Here is a 17473-nt window from a genome sequence, read left to right as displayed (position 1 = left end):
GCTTTGTTTTTATAGTAGTGGCCCGTAATGCTTTCCTTCATTTGCTTGCCTCCTTTCAGCTTAGAATGCCTAATGTAGAGACAATGGCATAACAGTTGTCAGGAGATAAAATTGGCGGAAAGATTATGTAAAACCTCAGTATCCTTCCAATTTAATTATCCATTGGCAAGAGTTTGCGCACCATTTATTGAAAACTATGAAAGAACCTTGTCTAAATATATAATATTGGAAGGAATGACAACTGCAAGTCAAAGGGAACGTGTAGTTTGTTTAGTTAGGACCAGCCGTTGTTTCATGATAACAAATGCAGACAAATCTGTCGAACCATTCAGGACAACTATAAAAAACAGAAGCTGTCCTAACTTGTTTCGCAACAAACTCTCTGTTATTCCTCTTTTCTTGACCCTCATTATTCTTATCTTTTATTTCTCAACTTTTTTACCTAAATGGATCAAAATCTCCATCATCAGCCCAAGCTCATGCACCACCGATGTTGCAGCCATGAAGGTACAACCCTTTGCTGAGGTTCAGTTTCTTTCTTGGCTTATGTTATAAGGGGACTTTACCTTTTTTCATTTTTACTATTTAACTTTTTGTTTTGTTTTGTTTGGAAACAGAGGTTAATAGTATGGAGTGGGAGTTCATCAGCATGAGCAAGCAAGAAGAAGATCTTATTTACAGAATGCACAAGCTTGTTGGAGACAGGTAAAGCTCCATAGCTCATTAAACTTGGAAAAGATTGTCATAAGCAGGGGCAGATGTAGTATTTGGTTAACTTTGGATACAGCAACTTGTTGTTCTCAGCTTGAAATATATATATGGTTGAGCAATTTTTAAAATAAATTTACACTAAGTTCGCACACATTGACACAAAACAGTAGTGGATATAATCAGGAGCAGACGTAGTGCATGATATGTTACTCCTGCTAACTTAAAATATTTGATCCGCATGTGGATTTAATTAGGCCTATCTCTTTGAATTCTGGGGGGTGTTAACAAAAATCATTTTGGTTGTGAAGGTGGGGACTGATAGCAGGGAGAATACCAGGGAGAACAGCAGAAGAAATAGAAAGGTTTTGGATAATGAAACACAGTGATGGCTTTGCAAACAAGAGACGACAATTAAGAAAAGTGTAGCTGCTATATATGATCTCTTCTCTTGTACTAAAAGTTTTTTAAGAAAGCAGATTCTCTTTTTCATTTTGTTTGGGGAATCCTGGGGACCCTACTCAATTTTATCATTTCATTCTTCCCTTTTTATTGTACTTCCACTTATGGATTTCTATTTTATGCCTTTCTAATATCTTTTGGTGGTGCTTCTAGTTTGGTTGTTATGTCCAGTATATGTAAACTAGCTATAGGTGGCAATACTATTGTTGTGGGGGCTTAGCCAAATATGTATCCAGAATATTAACATTATTATATCCACTAATACTTTGTGGCGGTAGGTGCAATTAACAAATGTTCTTTTTCTAAGGAAAAGTATTCAACAATCTACTAATAAGGTTTGTCTTGGTTTCCATGTCTTATATTCACTTTAGGTCCAGACTAATTTGTATTCATGTCACATCAGATTAATTAAAGAAAAAAGTGCTCCCTATCAGAATTTTTCATTCCAGTAGAGAGATCATATCTATTAAGGTTCAATCTGCCAAATGTTGCACCCCATTCAAGGCGTAGAAATTTCAACTGGTCATGTACCTTTTAAGGGTTAATTTTAACTTTTATGCCTGTTTTTTAAAAAGTTTAGCAAATACATAAACATTCACCAGAACTTCTCTTCCTTCTTCTTGCAAATTATACCGGGTGCGTCAGGGCTGTGCATTATTTGGGTTAACCCAAAAATCCGAACCGATCCGCGTTATTCGGACTTGTTTGGATTGGATTTTAGCTTTTTGGATCGAATTTTGGATCTTTAATTTAATTATTTTGGATATCGGATCGGATGGTTTGGCTCAATTTACATTCAAACCGATCCGAAACCCGAAATATATATTTTACATATAAAAGTGAGGTGTGCCCTTTCAAAAATTCTAAGGTTTCTTTATTATTTTTCTCACTGTTTTTGCCTTTTCTTTCCTTTCAATATTAAAAGTAAAAGATATGGAAATGAATGAGTTTTGCTACTGAAAATTGTAGGCGAGCCTAACTAACCATTCCTAACTAATTGAGTAATGGCGAGAACCAAAGTGGTAACGTTCACACTTTTTCGTGGTTCTTATATTTGCTGTTTGGTGCGATACTGCTAGCTGCATTACAAACACCGCCCCAGTGGCCAATGTTGATGATCTAAAACCTTGTCATCTATGGAAATGCTCAGCAGTCAGCCCAAAGTCCAAACAGAAAACTACAGATGACTTGTTGTGCCTGTACTGCCTCGTGTATTTGTTTCGATCCTTTGTCAATGTTGCTGAAGAAACTGAAAGAAATTAAAACTGTCTTGCCTTTTAATTCATTACTTTGAATATTGTATATATGTTCAATCAAATGCGATGTATCTTTCATTTCTGCACGTGTGTTCAACCTTCACTTTAACTGTAGTTTCAATAAACAATGTTGTATCTTTCATTCTACTGATTATTGTACTAATACAATGTTACTTGTCCTTAGTAGTGACAAAATGGTTAAAAAAAATAATTATCCACCCATATTATCCATTAAAAAATGTGTTGGATAATGAACTTTTTAAAAACGGGACAAATATGGATAAGAACCATATTATTCATTTAGAAAATAGATAATTAATGAGTTTAATTTTTATATTTGTAAAGTTTCAAATTAGGGGTTCCTAAAGTTTGGGAGACTAGGAATTCTCCCGAGAGTGATCGTATTCAAGAAGTCATGGATAATATGAATATCCATATTATCAGTCGGTTAACCCGTTTTTTATCCGTATTTAAATATGGGTCGGGTTGGATAATATAATTTATCCGGTTTTGCATTACCCGTTTTCGACCCGCCCATATCCGACCCGACCGTTTTCTATCCTTACTTCTCCTCATCATTTCTAATCTAAATATATCACAAAGGCAAGGAGAAAATGGCAAAGTCAAGAACTTCTCTATACATAATGTGTCATTTCCATTTTCCCCCTAATTACTGTAAGAACACCTTCTTCAATACCCCTTTCTTCTTTGATTCATTCAATTAATAGAACAACTAAACCGAAATCAACATAAGACATTCCAGATTTCATTAGAAATCCGTTGACTATATTAGCAGCTAGTAGAACAATTCAAAATCTAAGAAAGTATAGAAAGAGACTAACATTTTCTCCTTTTTCTCTTTTGTTTGCTGGTATATATACGCTAGTCCCAGCCCCCAGGAGTAATTGAGAGTACAAAATAAATGAGGAAACAACATTGGATTTAAATTACATACATTAACAGCGTGAAGAACTTTTATCTGTCAGTCTAATTACTCAATTATACTAGGCTATTTAAGTTTTTTTCTCCTCAAAGGTTATTAGTTCTTGTTTAATATAAACAGGAGTTAATTTTACAGTGATGAACAAACTAAGTATCTAACGCAGAAAACCCATAAAGGAAAGTTTTAGTAATCAAAAAGTATCTCTACTATATCAGTATATATCTCAGAAAATCAATCTCGTCGGAAAATGTTTAATTCGGTCTGAAAAGTTTAAATCTGCTGCCACAAGCGAAATTGTCAAATAAACATTGCCACGGACACACATTTTTTTTAAATGGTAGGAGGAAATAGAAAAGTCGATTATTGGGGAGTCCTGCCGCAAGGGACACTGTCTTATTCTTCCATTATTTGCTATACTTTTGTACCATTGTGCTTAATGATTTTCTAACACTTTCTTTGTGAATGAAGTAAGAGAAACCAACATGGCAAAAATTTTTGGGAACAAAGGGAAGAGATTTCTTATTTTCTTTTCATATCACTTGTGTTTCCTAGTTTTCAAACAAATTGTAGGGACCATCAATATACACAATATAATACGGTAGATGACTATAATTCCTTCATCATTGACATCTATTTTCTTTTAATTTTAACTACTTAAGTCCCTTCAGCTAGTCCACAATAATTTTGTTTTTGAAGCATGAAATAGAAGCAAAGGTGAATCGAGATCGACCCCAAAATGCTAGTAGTAGTACTAAAGACAAATTCAAAAGGGTACGTACACTGATAGAAATCTGCCAAAATTCTTCCAAACACGAAATCGGTCAGAAGAGGAATAATTTTTTTACTAAAGTCAAATAAAATTCGTCCAAACTACTAGAAGAGGAATACATCGGTCACCAAAGTCAAATAAAATTTCTTACTAAAAAATACCGACCACTTTCGGTCAGAAAAAGTGGTCCCACAATAAAGAAACAATGCTTTGTCTCACACATATAAAAATTTTGATCGATTTCGGTCGGAAATTGGTCAATATTTGACCAAGCCATGGTCAGACTTGCATATTATCTACCAAAAAAAAGTTTAATTAAAAATATTCAAGTATACCGACCGAATTCGGTCGAAAATTTTGATTCTCAATTATTTTTTTCCCATAACAAAAATAAGTTTTTAAAATTATTATGAATATACCGACCGATTTCGGTCTGTATTAGTGGTCAAAAATAGTCCACCACTTATAAATTATTCTTATTTACAATCTCTCTCTCTCTCTCTCTCTCTCTCTCTCTCTCTCTATATATATATATATATATATAATTAAACTTGATCAATTCTCGATCAATTATATATATAATGTTTATCATCCGTGTGCTTTCGTATAAATTACACTTCATATCCGTATACGTGTAATAGATTCTAATAGAGTGTATGATTTTATTTCATTTATGATAATTTACACTTACATACATATGACTAGCGATGATGATTTATTCTCAACTGTTCATACTCGAATGCTTGATCGGTGACTAAATAAGAAAACAAATCTTGGAGTTTAAGTGACTAGATGCTCCGGTATAATGAGTGACTAGATGCTCCAAGATGTGTACAATCGACACAATCTTGAATGTTTTATTCTCGATCACCTTATATAATTATTAGTACTTTGCTCGGATACTTCATCAGTGGATCAGTTGACACAGAATCAACATCCAACACGCTATAACACATTTAAAAATAAAATGTATAGTGCTATAAGATGTAGTGCTATACAACATATACTCTATACATACACAAATAAGAACAAATACACACACACACACACACACACACACACACACACACATATATATATATATATGTGTGTGTGTGTGTGTATGTATATACATACAAAATAATTAAATATTAAATAATACCTATAATTGGGATCTTGGGTAAAATCGACCGACTTAGTAAATTAAATATATATTGAGTTTTAATGTTGGAGCGATCGAGTCTAAGTATCGGCATATATATATATATATATATATATATATATATATATATATATATATATATATATATATATGTGTGTGTGTGTGTGTGTGTGTGTGTGTGTGTGTGTGGATATATACATATATATACATACACAAATGTGTATATATTTCTTTTTTAAACATAAATAATTAATTTTTTTTTTAAATTTAAAATTAAATTACTGTCTGACTTCGGTCGGTGTTTAAATTAAATATATTTTTTAAAATTTAACATTAAATAAAATCGGAATGGTCGTGGTCAAATGGTCATGGGCCACTTAAACTTACCAACCGAAATTTTCGACCGATTTCGGCCAAAAATTTTCAATTTAGGTTTGCACCAGTCGGGTTTTTTTCCCATTTCCCTTTCTTCCATCTCTCTTCTTCTCCTCCCTACATTCGCGATTAACCCAAATCCCCACCCAAAATCAACTCCTATCTCCCCGTTCACCCAAAAATAAAGCATCTAGAAGTCTCCCTCTCCTCCCCCGCCACTGTTCCGTCGGCCCCACTGCCTCTTCCGCCACCACTGCCTCCTCCGTCACCCAAAATCAAACCCCCTATCCTAGCATTTCAAGGTTAGTTATCTACATTTTTGAATTTAAGTAATTTTAATTATTTTAATTGTATAAATTAGGGTTTAGTTAATGTTTAATTAAATTTAGGGTTTTACTCCTATTGATTATGTTTATGCTAGAATTTCTATGTTAGAAGATTAAGATTATGCTAGGGTTACAACTTATGATAGATTTCGTTAAATATTTAAAATTTTTATTTTTATTTTAAGAACAAAGATAACTAGATTGTAAATCCTTTACAAGTAAAATTTATTTAGGGATATATGTGAACTTTCAAATTACTTCTTTTAATTAAATTTTAAAAGAATTTATGTAGGGATATATATGAACTTTCAAATTACTTCTTTTAATTGAATTTTAAAAGAACTTATTTAGGAATATATGTGAACTTTCAAATTACTTCTTTTAATTAAATTTTAAAAGAACTTATTTAGGGATATATGTGAACTTTCAAATTGCTTCTTATAATTGAATTTTAAAAGAACTTATATAGGGATATATGTGAACTTTTAAATTAATATAACATGCAATTTATTTCTTCTCTTTTAAATTAATATAACATGCAATTTATTTCTTCTCTGTGTAGATGGAATATCGTAGTTGGATGTATAATAGGAATTATACTAACCGTCGATTTTTTAGGGAGGAATTTATAGAAGGGGTTAATGAATTTATTAGGCATGCAATGTCACTTGAACCATTTCAAATAGGAGGGCTGATTAGGTGTCCTTGTGTGAAGTGCAAGTGTTTGCATTTTTTTGGATCGGAGGATGTTAAGACTCATCTTTATAAAAAAGAGTTTATGGATAATTATTTTGTGTGGACTAGTCATGGAGAGGTTGATGGTAGTTGTAACGACCCAACCGGTCATTTTGACTTTTAGAACCCTGTTTCCTAAAATAAAACTTTTTGTATGTGTTTTTAATGATTTATGACTTGCGGGGATGGTTGGTTCGGGATTTGGAAGTGTTTGGGTTGAAATCAGAACACTTGGTTCCTTAAGTTAGCCTTAAAAGGCCAAGTTTGACTTCGGTCAACATTTTGAGAAAACGACCCCGAAATCAGGATTTGAAGGTTCCAATAGGTTCGTTTGATGATTTCGGACTTCGGCGTATATTCGAATCGGGTTTTGGATAACTCGGGAGCATTTTGGCGTTTAATAGTGAAAATCAACTATTTGAAGGTTTAAAGTTCTTTAAATTTGGGTTGGAGTAGGTTTTTGAGTAATTGAAGTCCGTTTGGAATTTCGAGTCTAGGAATAACTCTATATAGTTATTTAAGACTTGCACGCAAAATTTGGTGTCATTTCGAGTAGTATAAGTATATTTCGATGCATTCAGAGTAAGTTTGAAAAATTTAAAATTTCTAAGTTGAATCAATTTGGTTTGAGGTGTGATTCTTAGATTTGATGTTGTTTTACACGTTCCGAGAGTTCGAGCGAATACGTTTTATGATTTTAAAGTTGTTGGTATGTTCGGGCGGGGCCCCACGTGCCCCGAGTGTTAACCGGACGAGGCTCGGACCAACTTCGGACTTGGGAGAAAAATCCTGAAGCTTTCTGCTTCTCGTACATTCGCACCTGCGCTCGGACAACCGCAAGTGTGACTCTCGCAGATGCGAGGTTTATGCGCAAAAGCGAAAAGGGAAGGGGAGGCCTGCCATCGCAGGTGCGGAATCTCGGGCGCACCTGCGAACGCACAGGTACGAGAAGAAGAGCGCAAATGCGAAAACTGGGCAGTCAAGCTAAGCTCGCACCTGTGAGGCTTTTTAGCAGGTGTGAAAGGCGCAAGTGTGGTACACCTTCCGCATGTGCGAAACCCCTGCTTGGCAGAATGTGTTAAAATCGGGGCTCAGATATTTTGAGCCCATTTTTCCTCCATTTCCGAGCGATTTCAGAGCTTTTGAGAGGGGAATTGTAATGACACAACCGATCATTTTAACTTTTAGAATCCTGTTCCCTAAAATAAAACTTTTCGTATGTGCTTTTAATGATTATTGACTTGCGGGGATGGTTGGTTCGGAATTTGGAAGTGTTTGGGTTGAAATCGGAACATTTGGTTCCTTAAGTTGGCTTTAAAAGGCCAAGTTTGTCTTCAGTCAATATTTTTGAAAAAAAGACCCCGGAATAATATTTTGACGATTCCAACAGCTCCGTATGATGATTTTGGACTTTGGAGCGTGTTCGGAATTTTATTTAGAAGTCCGTAGTTAAATTAGGCTTGAAATGGCTAAACTAAGAATTTAAGTTTGGAAGTTTGACCGGGGAGTTGACTTTTTGATATCGAGGTCGGAATTCAGTTCCGAAAATTTTTATAGCTCCATTATATCATTTATGACTTGTATGCAAAATTAGAGTTCAATCGGACTTGATTTGATAGGTTTCGGTACCTAATGTAGAAGTTGGAAATCTTAAATTTCATTAAGCTTGAATTGGAGGATGATTCGTAGTTTTAGCATTGTTTGGTGTGATTTGAAGGTTCGACTAAGTTCGTATGATGTATTGGGACTTGTTGGTATATTTGGTTGAGGTCCCTAGGGGTTCGGGTGAGTTTCGGACGACTAACGGATCACTTTTAGCCTTTGGGAGACTGCTGATAGCTGGTGGTATTTTTCTTGTGATTTCCATATACGCGATCGCGTAAGTTGGTCTGTGATCGTGTAGAGTAATTTGGACAGAGGTGGATTTGTTCTACGCGATCGCGTGAATGGGGTTGCGATCACGTGGGCTTATTTTGGGCAGCTGGAAATTTGTTCTATGTGATCGCGTGGGCACGTTTGCGATCATGTAGGTTAGGCCAGCTTGTGCATCGCGATCGCGTGTCATTGTTTGCGATCGCGTAGGGGAAACTGGGGAGGAGCTGGGCCACGCACTTAATATGAGGAGGCTCGTGATCGCGTAGGCTTGCGGAGACTGTGCTTCGCGATCGAGTGGGACTTTATACGATCGCGTAAGGTTATCTTCTGGGCAGTAAAATTTGTGCTACGCGATCGCGTGAGGAAGTTCGCGATCACGTAGAAGGAATCACCGGGCAGGGAGTTTAAGTTCTGAAAATGGGACTTCGTCCCATTTTTCATTTTTAACGATTTGGAACTCGGATTTGGACGATTTTTGGGAGATTTTTAGAGAAAATAACGGGGTAAGTGTTCTCAACTCAATATTGGTTAAATTACCCGAATCCATCACTGTCTTTATCATTTAATTAGTGAACTGAGTTGGAAAAAGTTTGAAAACCCTTTTGGATAGATTTGAGGATTTGAGGGCCGAATTGTTATCGGAATTTAGTGATTTTGGTATGAATAGACTCGTGGTTGAGTGGGCATTCATATTTCATAACTTTCGCCAGATTCCGAGACGTGGGCCACACGGACGAATTTTTAATCAATTTCGGAATTTTTATTGAAAATGTAGTATTTTCTTATAGAATTGATTCCTATAAATTTTAGTGATTGTATCGAATTATTTTTTGTTAGATTCGAGCCAATCAAAGTTGGATAATCGAGGAAAATTCCAACTAGTGGATTAAATTGGAGCAAGACGAGGTAAGTCTCTTGTCTAATCTTGTGAGGGGGAAATTACCCCATAGGTAATTAAAGTAATAATTGTTGCTAATTGTGGGGGCTACGTACGCACGATGTGACGAGAGTCCGTGCGTAGCTACTATTAATGCTAAAGTCCGGGTAGTTTAGGACTCAAAGTATGGATTACTTGTGTAAATTATATTCTTTGTTTAATTAATAGTGTATTAGATATATATATATATATATATATATATATATATATATATATATATATATATATAGATTGTGAATTGTTAGATAAAAATATTTAAGGATGGAAATCTCATATGCTTGATTTTCTGTTTAAATTAATTAATTATTAAGAGAAATTGTTCTTCCTCTCGAATTTATCTTATAATGAATATACTCTCATTCCGGAGTAACATAAGAAATGTCCTTCTTTCTTGTGGAGTGGGTCGAATGCCTCGGCAGGATAGATGCATCTATGGATCGTGCACGTCCCTCGGTAGTGTACACGACACTCTGGATCGGGCCGTACGATCTCAACAGAAATCGTGCTTAATAATAATAATTACACGATACTTTGATAGTTTATTGTAGCTTGTGAAGCTAATTGATAAATTTGAAATCTTTGGAATTTAAAAATTATTATCCCTGCTTGCTAAGGAATTATTGTTATTCCTGTAAATGAGATTAATTGATAAATTAGAAATTTATTGGAATTGAAGAAATTTAATATATATTGAGAACTGTTGCAAATTGAAGGAATTTAATTATTTCTGCTGGTTAAATAAATTATTGTTATATTAGGTGAATCATGCTGATTTAGATATTCTAGTTTTATCTCAATTATTATTATTGACCCATAGTGAGTGTCAAAGTCGGCCATCTCGTCTCAACCACTTCGAGATTAGGCTTGATACTTACTGGGTACATGTTGTTTACGTACTCATACTACACTTGCTGCACTTTTTGTGCAGGACCTGAGGCAAGTACTATTGGGGGACCTATCATCTTACACCCACGTTATCCAGAGACATAGTGGTGAGCTGCCTTTCTGAGGTGTTCTGCAGCTACCAGTGTCTCTTCTTATATTTACATTCTGTCTATTTTATTTCAGACAATATTTGGAGTTTTGTATAATCTAATAGATGCTCATACACTTGTGACACCAGGTCTTGGCACACACACACACTAGTAAAATGTTTGGATTTAAATTTGCTTCTTAGTTGTTTTAATTTATTAATTTTCTGCTAGTAAGAAGAGTTTAATTACTCGGTTAATTTAAAAAAAAATTGAATATGGTTTAATTTATTTGTTGGCTTGCCTAGGGCGCCATCACGACCTATAGGTGAAGTTGGGCCGTGACAACATGGTATCAGAGCACTAGGTTCACGTAGGTCTCACAAGTTATGAACAAACCTAATAGAGTCTTGCGGATCGATACGAAAACGTCTGTACTTATCTTCGAGAGGCTATAGGGTGTTAGAAAACTACCTTTCTTCATATTCCATCGTGCAATTAATGTAGTACTAAATATCCTTATCTTATTCTCTCACAGATGGTGAGAACGCGCTCTAATGAGGTTCCAGACCAGGGAAGAGCTACTCCCCCAGTTGCTAGAGGCCGAGGGAGGGCTCCAGCCCATGGTAGAGGGCGAGGACATCCTGGACTATTCCAGTTATGCTGCTAGTGGGTCCAGCAGAGAATCCCATTGTTGAGAAACATGGTGAGGTGCCTGTGGCAGAGCCAGCTCCGGTGGATTTCACATCTGCACCAGGATGTCAGGATGTCATGGGTCGTATGCTGCGGTTCATGGACAATATGACTTAGGCCGATTTATTTTCGGGAGACCCAGCCACATCTCAGGCGGGCGGGGGAGCACAGACTCCGACCGCACAGGCTCATGGACAGGCAGCTACTGTATATCAGACCCAGGGTGTACTACCCGTGAGTGGAGCCCAGCAGTGGCAACAGCTACACCTGAGCGCAGGCCAGCTGCAGCCGCTGATCCTCAAAAATTATTGGACAGATGGACTAGATTACATCCTCCTGTCTTTGGGGGTGAGCGACATGACGATCCCCAGGATTTCATTGATCGGTGCAAGGATAGACTGTACAACATGAGGATATTAGAGTCTCATGGGGTAGACTTTGCTACTTTACAGCTAGAAAGCAGAGCCCGTAGATAGTGGCAGTCTTATGTTCTTGACAGACCAGCAAATTCTCCTCCCATGACTTGGGGACAAATTCACCCGTATTTTCCTGGACAGGTATATTCCACCCTCTCAGAGGGAAGAGTTGCGCTTTCAGTTTGAGCAGCTCCAGCAGGGTCAGATGTCAGTGACCAATTATGAGGCGAGGTTCTCTGAGTTATCTCGCCATGTACTTATGATACTCCCTATTAAGGCGGAGAGAGTGCAGAGGTTTGTTGCAGGTTTACATACTGGCATTCTGGCCACTATGGCTCGAGAGGTTGAGATGTGTACTTCTTATGTGCTAGTCATGGAGATAGCCCGCAGAATTGAGGGTGTACGTCAGCGGAGCCGAGAGAAGGTTATGAGAGATAAGCGATTCAGGTATTCTGGAGAGTTCAGAGGTGCTCCTTCTGGGGGCAGAGGTCAGTTCGTTAGAGGGTAGACCAGCAGGCCCCCATATCCAGCACCACCGCCTCCTCGAGGTGCTCCAGTGCGACACTATCTCAGTGCTATACGAGAGAGTTCTTATCGCCCACCAGCTATTCAGGGTCCTCCCAGTAGGTATTCAGTTCCCCAGGTCCAGACTCTTAGTCAGCAGCCCATCGCACCGAAGAGTTGTTACGAGTGCGGGGACACCAGTCACATACGGAGATTCTGCCCCAGGCTTTGGGGTAAACTAGTGCAACATGGTCAGCAACCTGTGATTACCGGACCAGTTGCTCCACCAGTTGTCCGACCACCAAGAGGGGAGGACAGGTGGGTAGGGGTCGTCCTAGAGGTGGAGTTCAGCCAGGTGGAGGCCAGACAGTTGGCGCTCCAGCTCGGTTCTATGCTTTTCCAGCTAGACTAGATGCAGAGGCCTCAGATGCCGTGATTACAAGTATTATTTCTGTTTGTGGCAAAGATGCCTCAGTATTATTTGATCCAGGATCTACGTATTCATATGTGTCATTTGTATTTGCTCCATTCCTGGGTGTTTCTCATGAGTCCTTGAGTACTCCTGTTTATGTGTCCACTCCTGTGGGCGATTCTGTTATTGTGAATCGGATCTACCGGTCCTGTATTATTATATTCTGTGGTTATGAAACTAGAACATATCTCCTATTGCTTGAGATGACCGATTTTGAAATTATTCTGGGCATGGACTGGTTATCTCCATATCATGCTATTCTAGATTGTCATGCCAAGACTGTTACCTTGGCTATTCCAACATTGTCTAAGCTGGAGTGGAAGGGTTCGTCTGTTAGTTCATATAATCGAGTTATTTATTTTATAAAGGCTCAATACATGGTTAAGAAAGGTTATTTGGCTTATCTAGCCTATGTTCAGGATACTACTGCCGAGACTCCGGCTATTGATTCTGTGCCTGTAGTTCGGGAGTTCTCTGATGTATTTCCTTAAGATCTTCCAGGTATGCCACCTGATCGTGATATTGATTTCTGTATTGACTTGGCTCCAGATACCCAGCCTATATCTATCCCACCGCATCACATGGCTCTGAAAGAATTGAAAGAACAGCTTGAGGAGTTACTAGCCAAAGGGTTCGTCAGACCGAGTGTATCGCCTTTGGGCGCACCAGTATTTTTTGTGAAAAAGAAGGATGGAACAATGCGGATGTGTATTGATTATCGCCAATTGAACAAAGTCACTATTAAGAATAAGTACCCGTTGCCGCGTATTGATGATATATTTGACCAGTTACAGGGTGCTAGGGTGTTCTCTAAGATCGACTTGAGGTCGGGGTACCATCAGTTGAAGATTCGGGATGCAGATGTTCTGAAGACCGCCTTCCGGACTAGATATAGCCATTATGAGTTTCTGGTGATGTCCTTCGGTTTGACTAACGCCCCGACAATGTTTATGGATTTGATGAATAAGGTATTCATGCCATATATTGATTCATTTGTCATTGTCTTCATTGATGACATTTTGATCTACTCGCGCAGTAAGGAGGAGCACGAGCAGCATATGAGAGTAATGCTTCAGACATTGCGAGAACAAAAGCTATATGCTAAGTTCTCCAAATGTGAGTTCTGGTTAGAGTCTGTAGCATTTTTGGGGCATGTTGTATGGGCGAGGGCATTAAGGTTGATCCCAAAAAGATTGAGGCAGTTCAGAACTGGCATCGTCCCACTTCGGCGACCGAGATCAGGAGTTTTCTGGGTTTAGCAGGTTATTATCGTCGGTTCGTGGAGGGTTTTTCATCTATTGCAGCACCTTTGACCAAATTAACCCAGAAGGGTGCTCCGCTCCGATGGTCCGATGATTGTGAGGCGAGCTTTCAGAAGCTCAAGACAGCATTGACTACAACACCAGTGTTAGTGTTGCTTTCTGGTTCGGGGATGTATACAATATATTGTGACGCTTCACGCGTTCGTTTGGGTTGTGTATTAATGCAGGAAGGGCGAGTTATTGCATATGCTTCACGTCAGCTAAAGCCCCACGAGAAGAATTATCCGGTATATGATTTGGAGTTAGCTGCTATTGTTCGCGCTCTTAAGATTTGGAGGCATTATCTTTATGCGGTGTTTTGTGAAGTTTACACTGATCATCGCAGTTTGCAACATTTGTTCAAGCAGAGGGACCTAAATTTGAGGCAGCGCAGATGGCTGGAGTTACTGAAAGATTATGATATTACTATCCTATATCATCTGAGCAAAGCAAATGTGGTTACAGACGCCTTGAGTAGAAAGGCGGAGAGTATGTGTAGTTTGGCTTTCATTTCAGCAGAGGAGAGGCCATTAGCTTTGGATATTCAGTCCTTGGCCAACAGACTTTTGCGGCTGGATATTTCAGAGCCCAACCGAGTTCTTGCATGTGTTGTAGCTCAGTCTTCACTATTTGAACAGATCAAGGCTCGCCAGTATGATGATCCACACTTAATGGTTCTTCAAGAAATGGTACTACGGGGTGGTGCCAAGGAAGTTACTATTGGAGGGGATGGTGTTCTGTGACTCCAGGATAATCTATGTATTCCTAATGTGCTGCAACTCCAGGATCATCTATGTATTCCTAATGTGGATGGACTGAGGAAAAAGATCCTAGAGGAGGCTCACAGTTCTAGGTATTCTATTCATCCAGGTGCTACAAAGATGTATCGTGACCTGAGGCAGCATTATTGGTGGCGACGAATGAAAAAGGACATAGTTGAGTATGTAGCTAGGTATCTAAATTGACAGCAAGTTAAATATGAGCACCAAAGGCCAGGTGGCCTACTTCAGCAGATGACTTACCAGAGTGAAAATGGGAACGCATCACTATGGACTTTGTAGTTGGGTTGCCGCGGACCTTGCGGAAGTTTGATGTAGTTTGGGTCATTGTCGACAGGTTGACCAAGTTGGCACACTTTATTCCTGTTGTGACTACGTATACTTCAGAGAGGTTGGCCCAGATATATATTCAAGAGATAGTTCGGTTACAAGGTGTGCCAATTTCTATCGTATCAGATAAAGGACCTCAGTTTACTTTACATTTCTGGAGAGCAGTACAGAGTGAATTGGGGTCCCGTGTAGAGCTCAGCACAGCCTTTCATCCGCAGACCGACGGGCAGTCAGAGCGGACAATTCAGATATTGGATGATATGCCTAGGGCATGTGTGATTGACTTTGGAGGTCAGTGGGATCGTTTCTTGACTTTGGCCGAGTTTGCTTATAATAACAGTTACCAATCCAACATCGAGATGGCTCAATTTGAGGCTTTATATGGTCGGCGATGTCGTTTGCTCATCGGATGGTTTGAGCCTGGCGAGGCTAAATTATATGGTACTGATTTGGTGAAATATGCCTTGGAAAAGATAAAGTTGATTCAGGAGCGACTTCGTACAACACATTCCAGACAAAAGAGTTGTGCAGATCAGAAAACACGTGATTTATCCTTTATGATGGGTGAAAAGGTTCTCTTGAAGGTTTCGCCGATGAAGGGAATCATGAGATTTGGGCAAAAAGGGAAATTGAGCCCAAGGTTTATAGGCCCATTTGAGGTGTTGAAACGAGTTGGGGAGGTTGCTTATGAGCTTGCATTGCCTCCCAGTCTATCGGGAGTTCATCCGGTTTTCCATGTATATATGCTCCAAAAGTATCATGCCAACCTATCACATGTGCTAGACTTCAGCACAGTTCAACTGGATAATAGTTTGGGCTCTGAAGAAGAACCAGTTGCCATTGTTGATAAACAGGTTCGCCAGTTGAGGTCCAAGAAGATTTCTTTAGTGAAAGTACAGTGGATGGGCCAACCAGTCGAGGAAGCGACTTGAGAGACCGAGAAAAACATGAGGAGCAGATATCCACACTTATTTAGCACTCCAGGTACAGTTCTAAACCCGTTCGAGGACGAACGTTTGTTTAAGAGGTGGAGAATGTAATGATCCAACCGGTCATTTTAACTTTTAGAACCTTGTTCCCTAAAATAAAACTTCACGTATGTGTTTTTACTGATTATTGACTTGCGGGGATGATTAGTTCGGGATTTGGAAGTGTTTGGGTTGAAATCGGAACACTTGGTTCCTTAAGTTGGCTTTAAAAAACCAAGTTTGATTTCGGTCAACATTTTTGAGAAAAAGACCCCGAAATAAAATTTTGACGATTCCAACAGCTCCGTATGGTAATTTTGGACTTAGGAGCGTGTTCAGAATTTTATTTGGAAGTCCGTAGTTAAATTAGGCTTGAAATGGCTAAAACAAGAATTTAAGTTTGAAAGTTTGACCGAGGAGTTGACTTTTTGATATCGGGGTCAGAATCCAGTTCCGAAAATTTTCATAGCTCTATTATGTCATTTATGACTTGTGTGCAAAATTTGAGGTCAATCAGACTTGATTTGATAGGTTTCGGTACCTAATGTAGAAGTTGAAAATCTTAAGTTTCATTAAGCTTGAATTGGAGGATGATTCATAGTTTTAGCATTGTTTGGTGGGATTTGAAGGTCCGACTAAGTTCGTATGATGTATTGGGACTTGTTGGTATATTTGGTTGAGGTCCCGAGGGGCTCGGATGAGTTTCAGACGACTAACGGATCACTTTTAGCCTTTGGGAGACTGTTGATAGTTGCTGGTAGTTTTCTTCTGATTTCCTTATACGCAATCGTGTAAGTTGGTCTGTGATCGCGTGAATGGGGTTGCAATCGCGTAGGCTTATTTTGGGCAGCTGGAAATTTGTTCTATGCGATCGCGTGGGCACGTTTGCGATCGCGTAGGTTAGGCCAGCTTGTGCATCGCGATCGCGTGTTGTTATTTGCGATCGCGTAGGGGAAACTTGGGAGGAGCTGGGCCACGCGCTTAATGCTTCGTGATCGCGTAGGCTTGCAGAGACTGTGCTTCGCGATCGCGTGGGACTTTATGCGATCGCATAGGGTTATCTTCTGGGTAGTAAAATTTGTGCTACGTGATCGCGTGAGGAAGTTCGCGATCGCGTAGATGGAATCACTGGGCATAGAGTTTAAGTTCTGAAAATGGGACTTCGTCCTATTTTTCATTTTTAACGATTTGAAACTTGGATTTGGACGATTTTTGGGAGATTTTCAGAGAAAACAATGGGGTAAGTGTTCTTAACTCAATATTGGTTAAATTATCTGAACCCATCACTGTTTTTATCATTTAATTAGTGAACTGAGTTGTAAAAAGTTTGAAAACTCTCTTGGATAAATTTGAGGATTTGAAGGCCGAATTGTTATCAGAATTTAGTGATTTTGGTATGGGTAGACACGTGGTTAAGTAGGCGTTCATATTTTACAATTCCGAAACATGGGCCCCACAGACGAATGTTTAATTAATTTCGGGATTTTTATTGAAAATATAGTATTTTCTTAT

General features: G+C 38.6%; 1 protein-coding gene across 1 annotated transcript; it reads left to right on the top strand.

Moving 5' to 3' along the window:
* Nucleotides 1-246: 246 nt before the first annotated feature.
* On the top strand, nucleotides 247-1457 carry LOC107787301 (MYB-like transcription factor ETC3). Its single transcript, XM_016608850.2, has 3 exons — nucleotides 247-507; nucleotides 618-705; nucleotides 1020-1457. The coding sequence occupies exons 1-3, from the start codon at nucleotides 447-449 to the stop codon at nucleotides 1135-1137; spliced, it is 267 nt and encodes an 88-aa protein (XP_016464336.1). The 5' UTR covers nucleotides 247-446; the 3' UTR covers nucleotides 1138-1457.
* The last annotated feature ends 16016 nt before the right edge of the window (nucleotides 1458-17473 follow it).

The sequence above is a fragment of the Nicotiana tabacum genome, chromosome 19 (genome assembly GCF_000715075.1).
Source record: "Nicotiana tabacum cultivar K326 chromosome 19, ASM71507v2, whole genome shotgun sequence".
Taxonomy (NCBI): domain Eukaryota; kingdom Viridiplantae; phylum Streptophyta; class Magnoliopsida; order Solanales; family Solanaceae; genus Nicotiana; species Nicotiana tabacum.
This window is presented reverse-complemented; position numbering and strand designations above follow the sequence as displayed.

Bases quoted from the DNA above. Each gene is read 5' to 3' on its own strand.
- LOC107787301 (XM_016608850.2), top strand. From the start codon at position 447: ATGGATCAAAATCTCCATCATCAGCCCAAGCTCATGCACCACCGATGT. The intron at 508-617 runs GTACAACCCTTT...GTTTGGAAACAG, and splicing joins CCGATGTTGCAGCCATGAAG to AGGTTAATAGTATGGAGTGG. The intron at 706-1,019 runs GTAAAGCTCCAT...TTGGTTGTGAAG, and splicing joins CACAAGCTTGTTGGAGACAG to GTGGGGACTGATAGCAGGGA.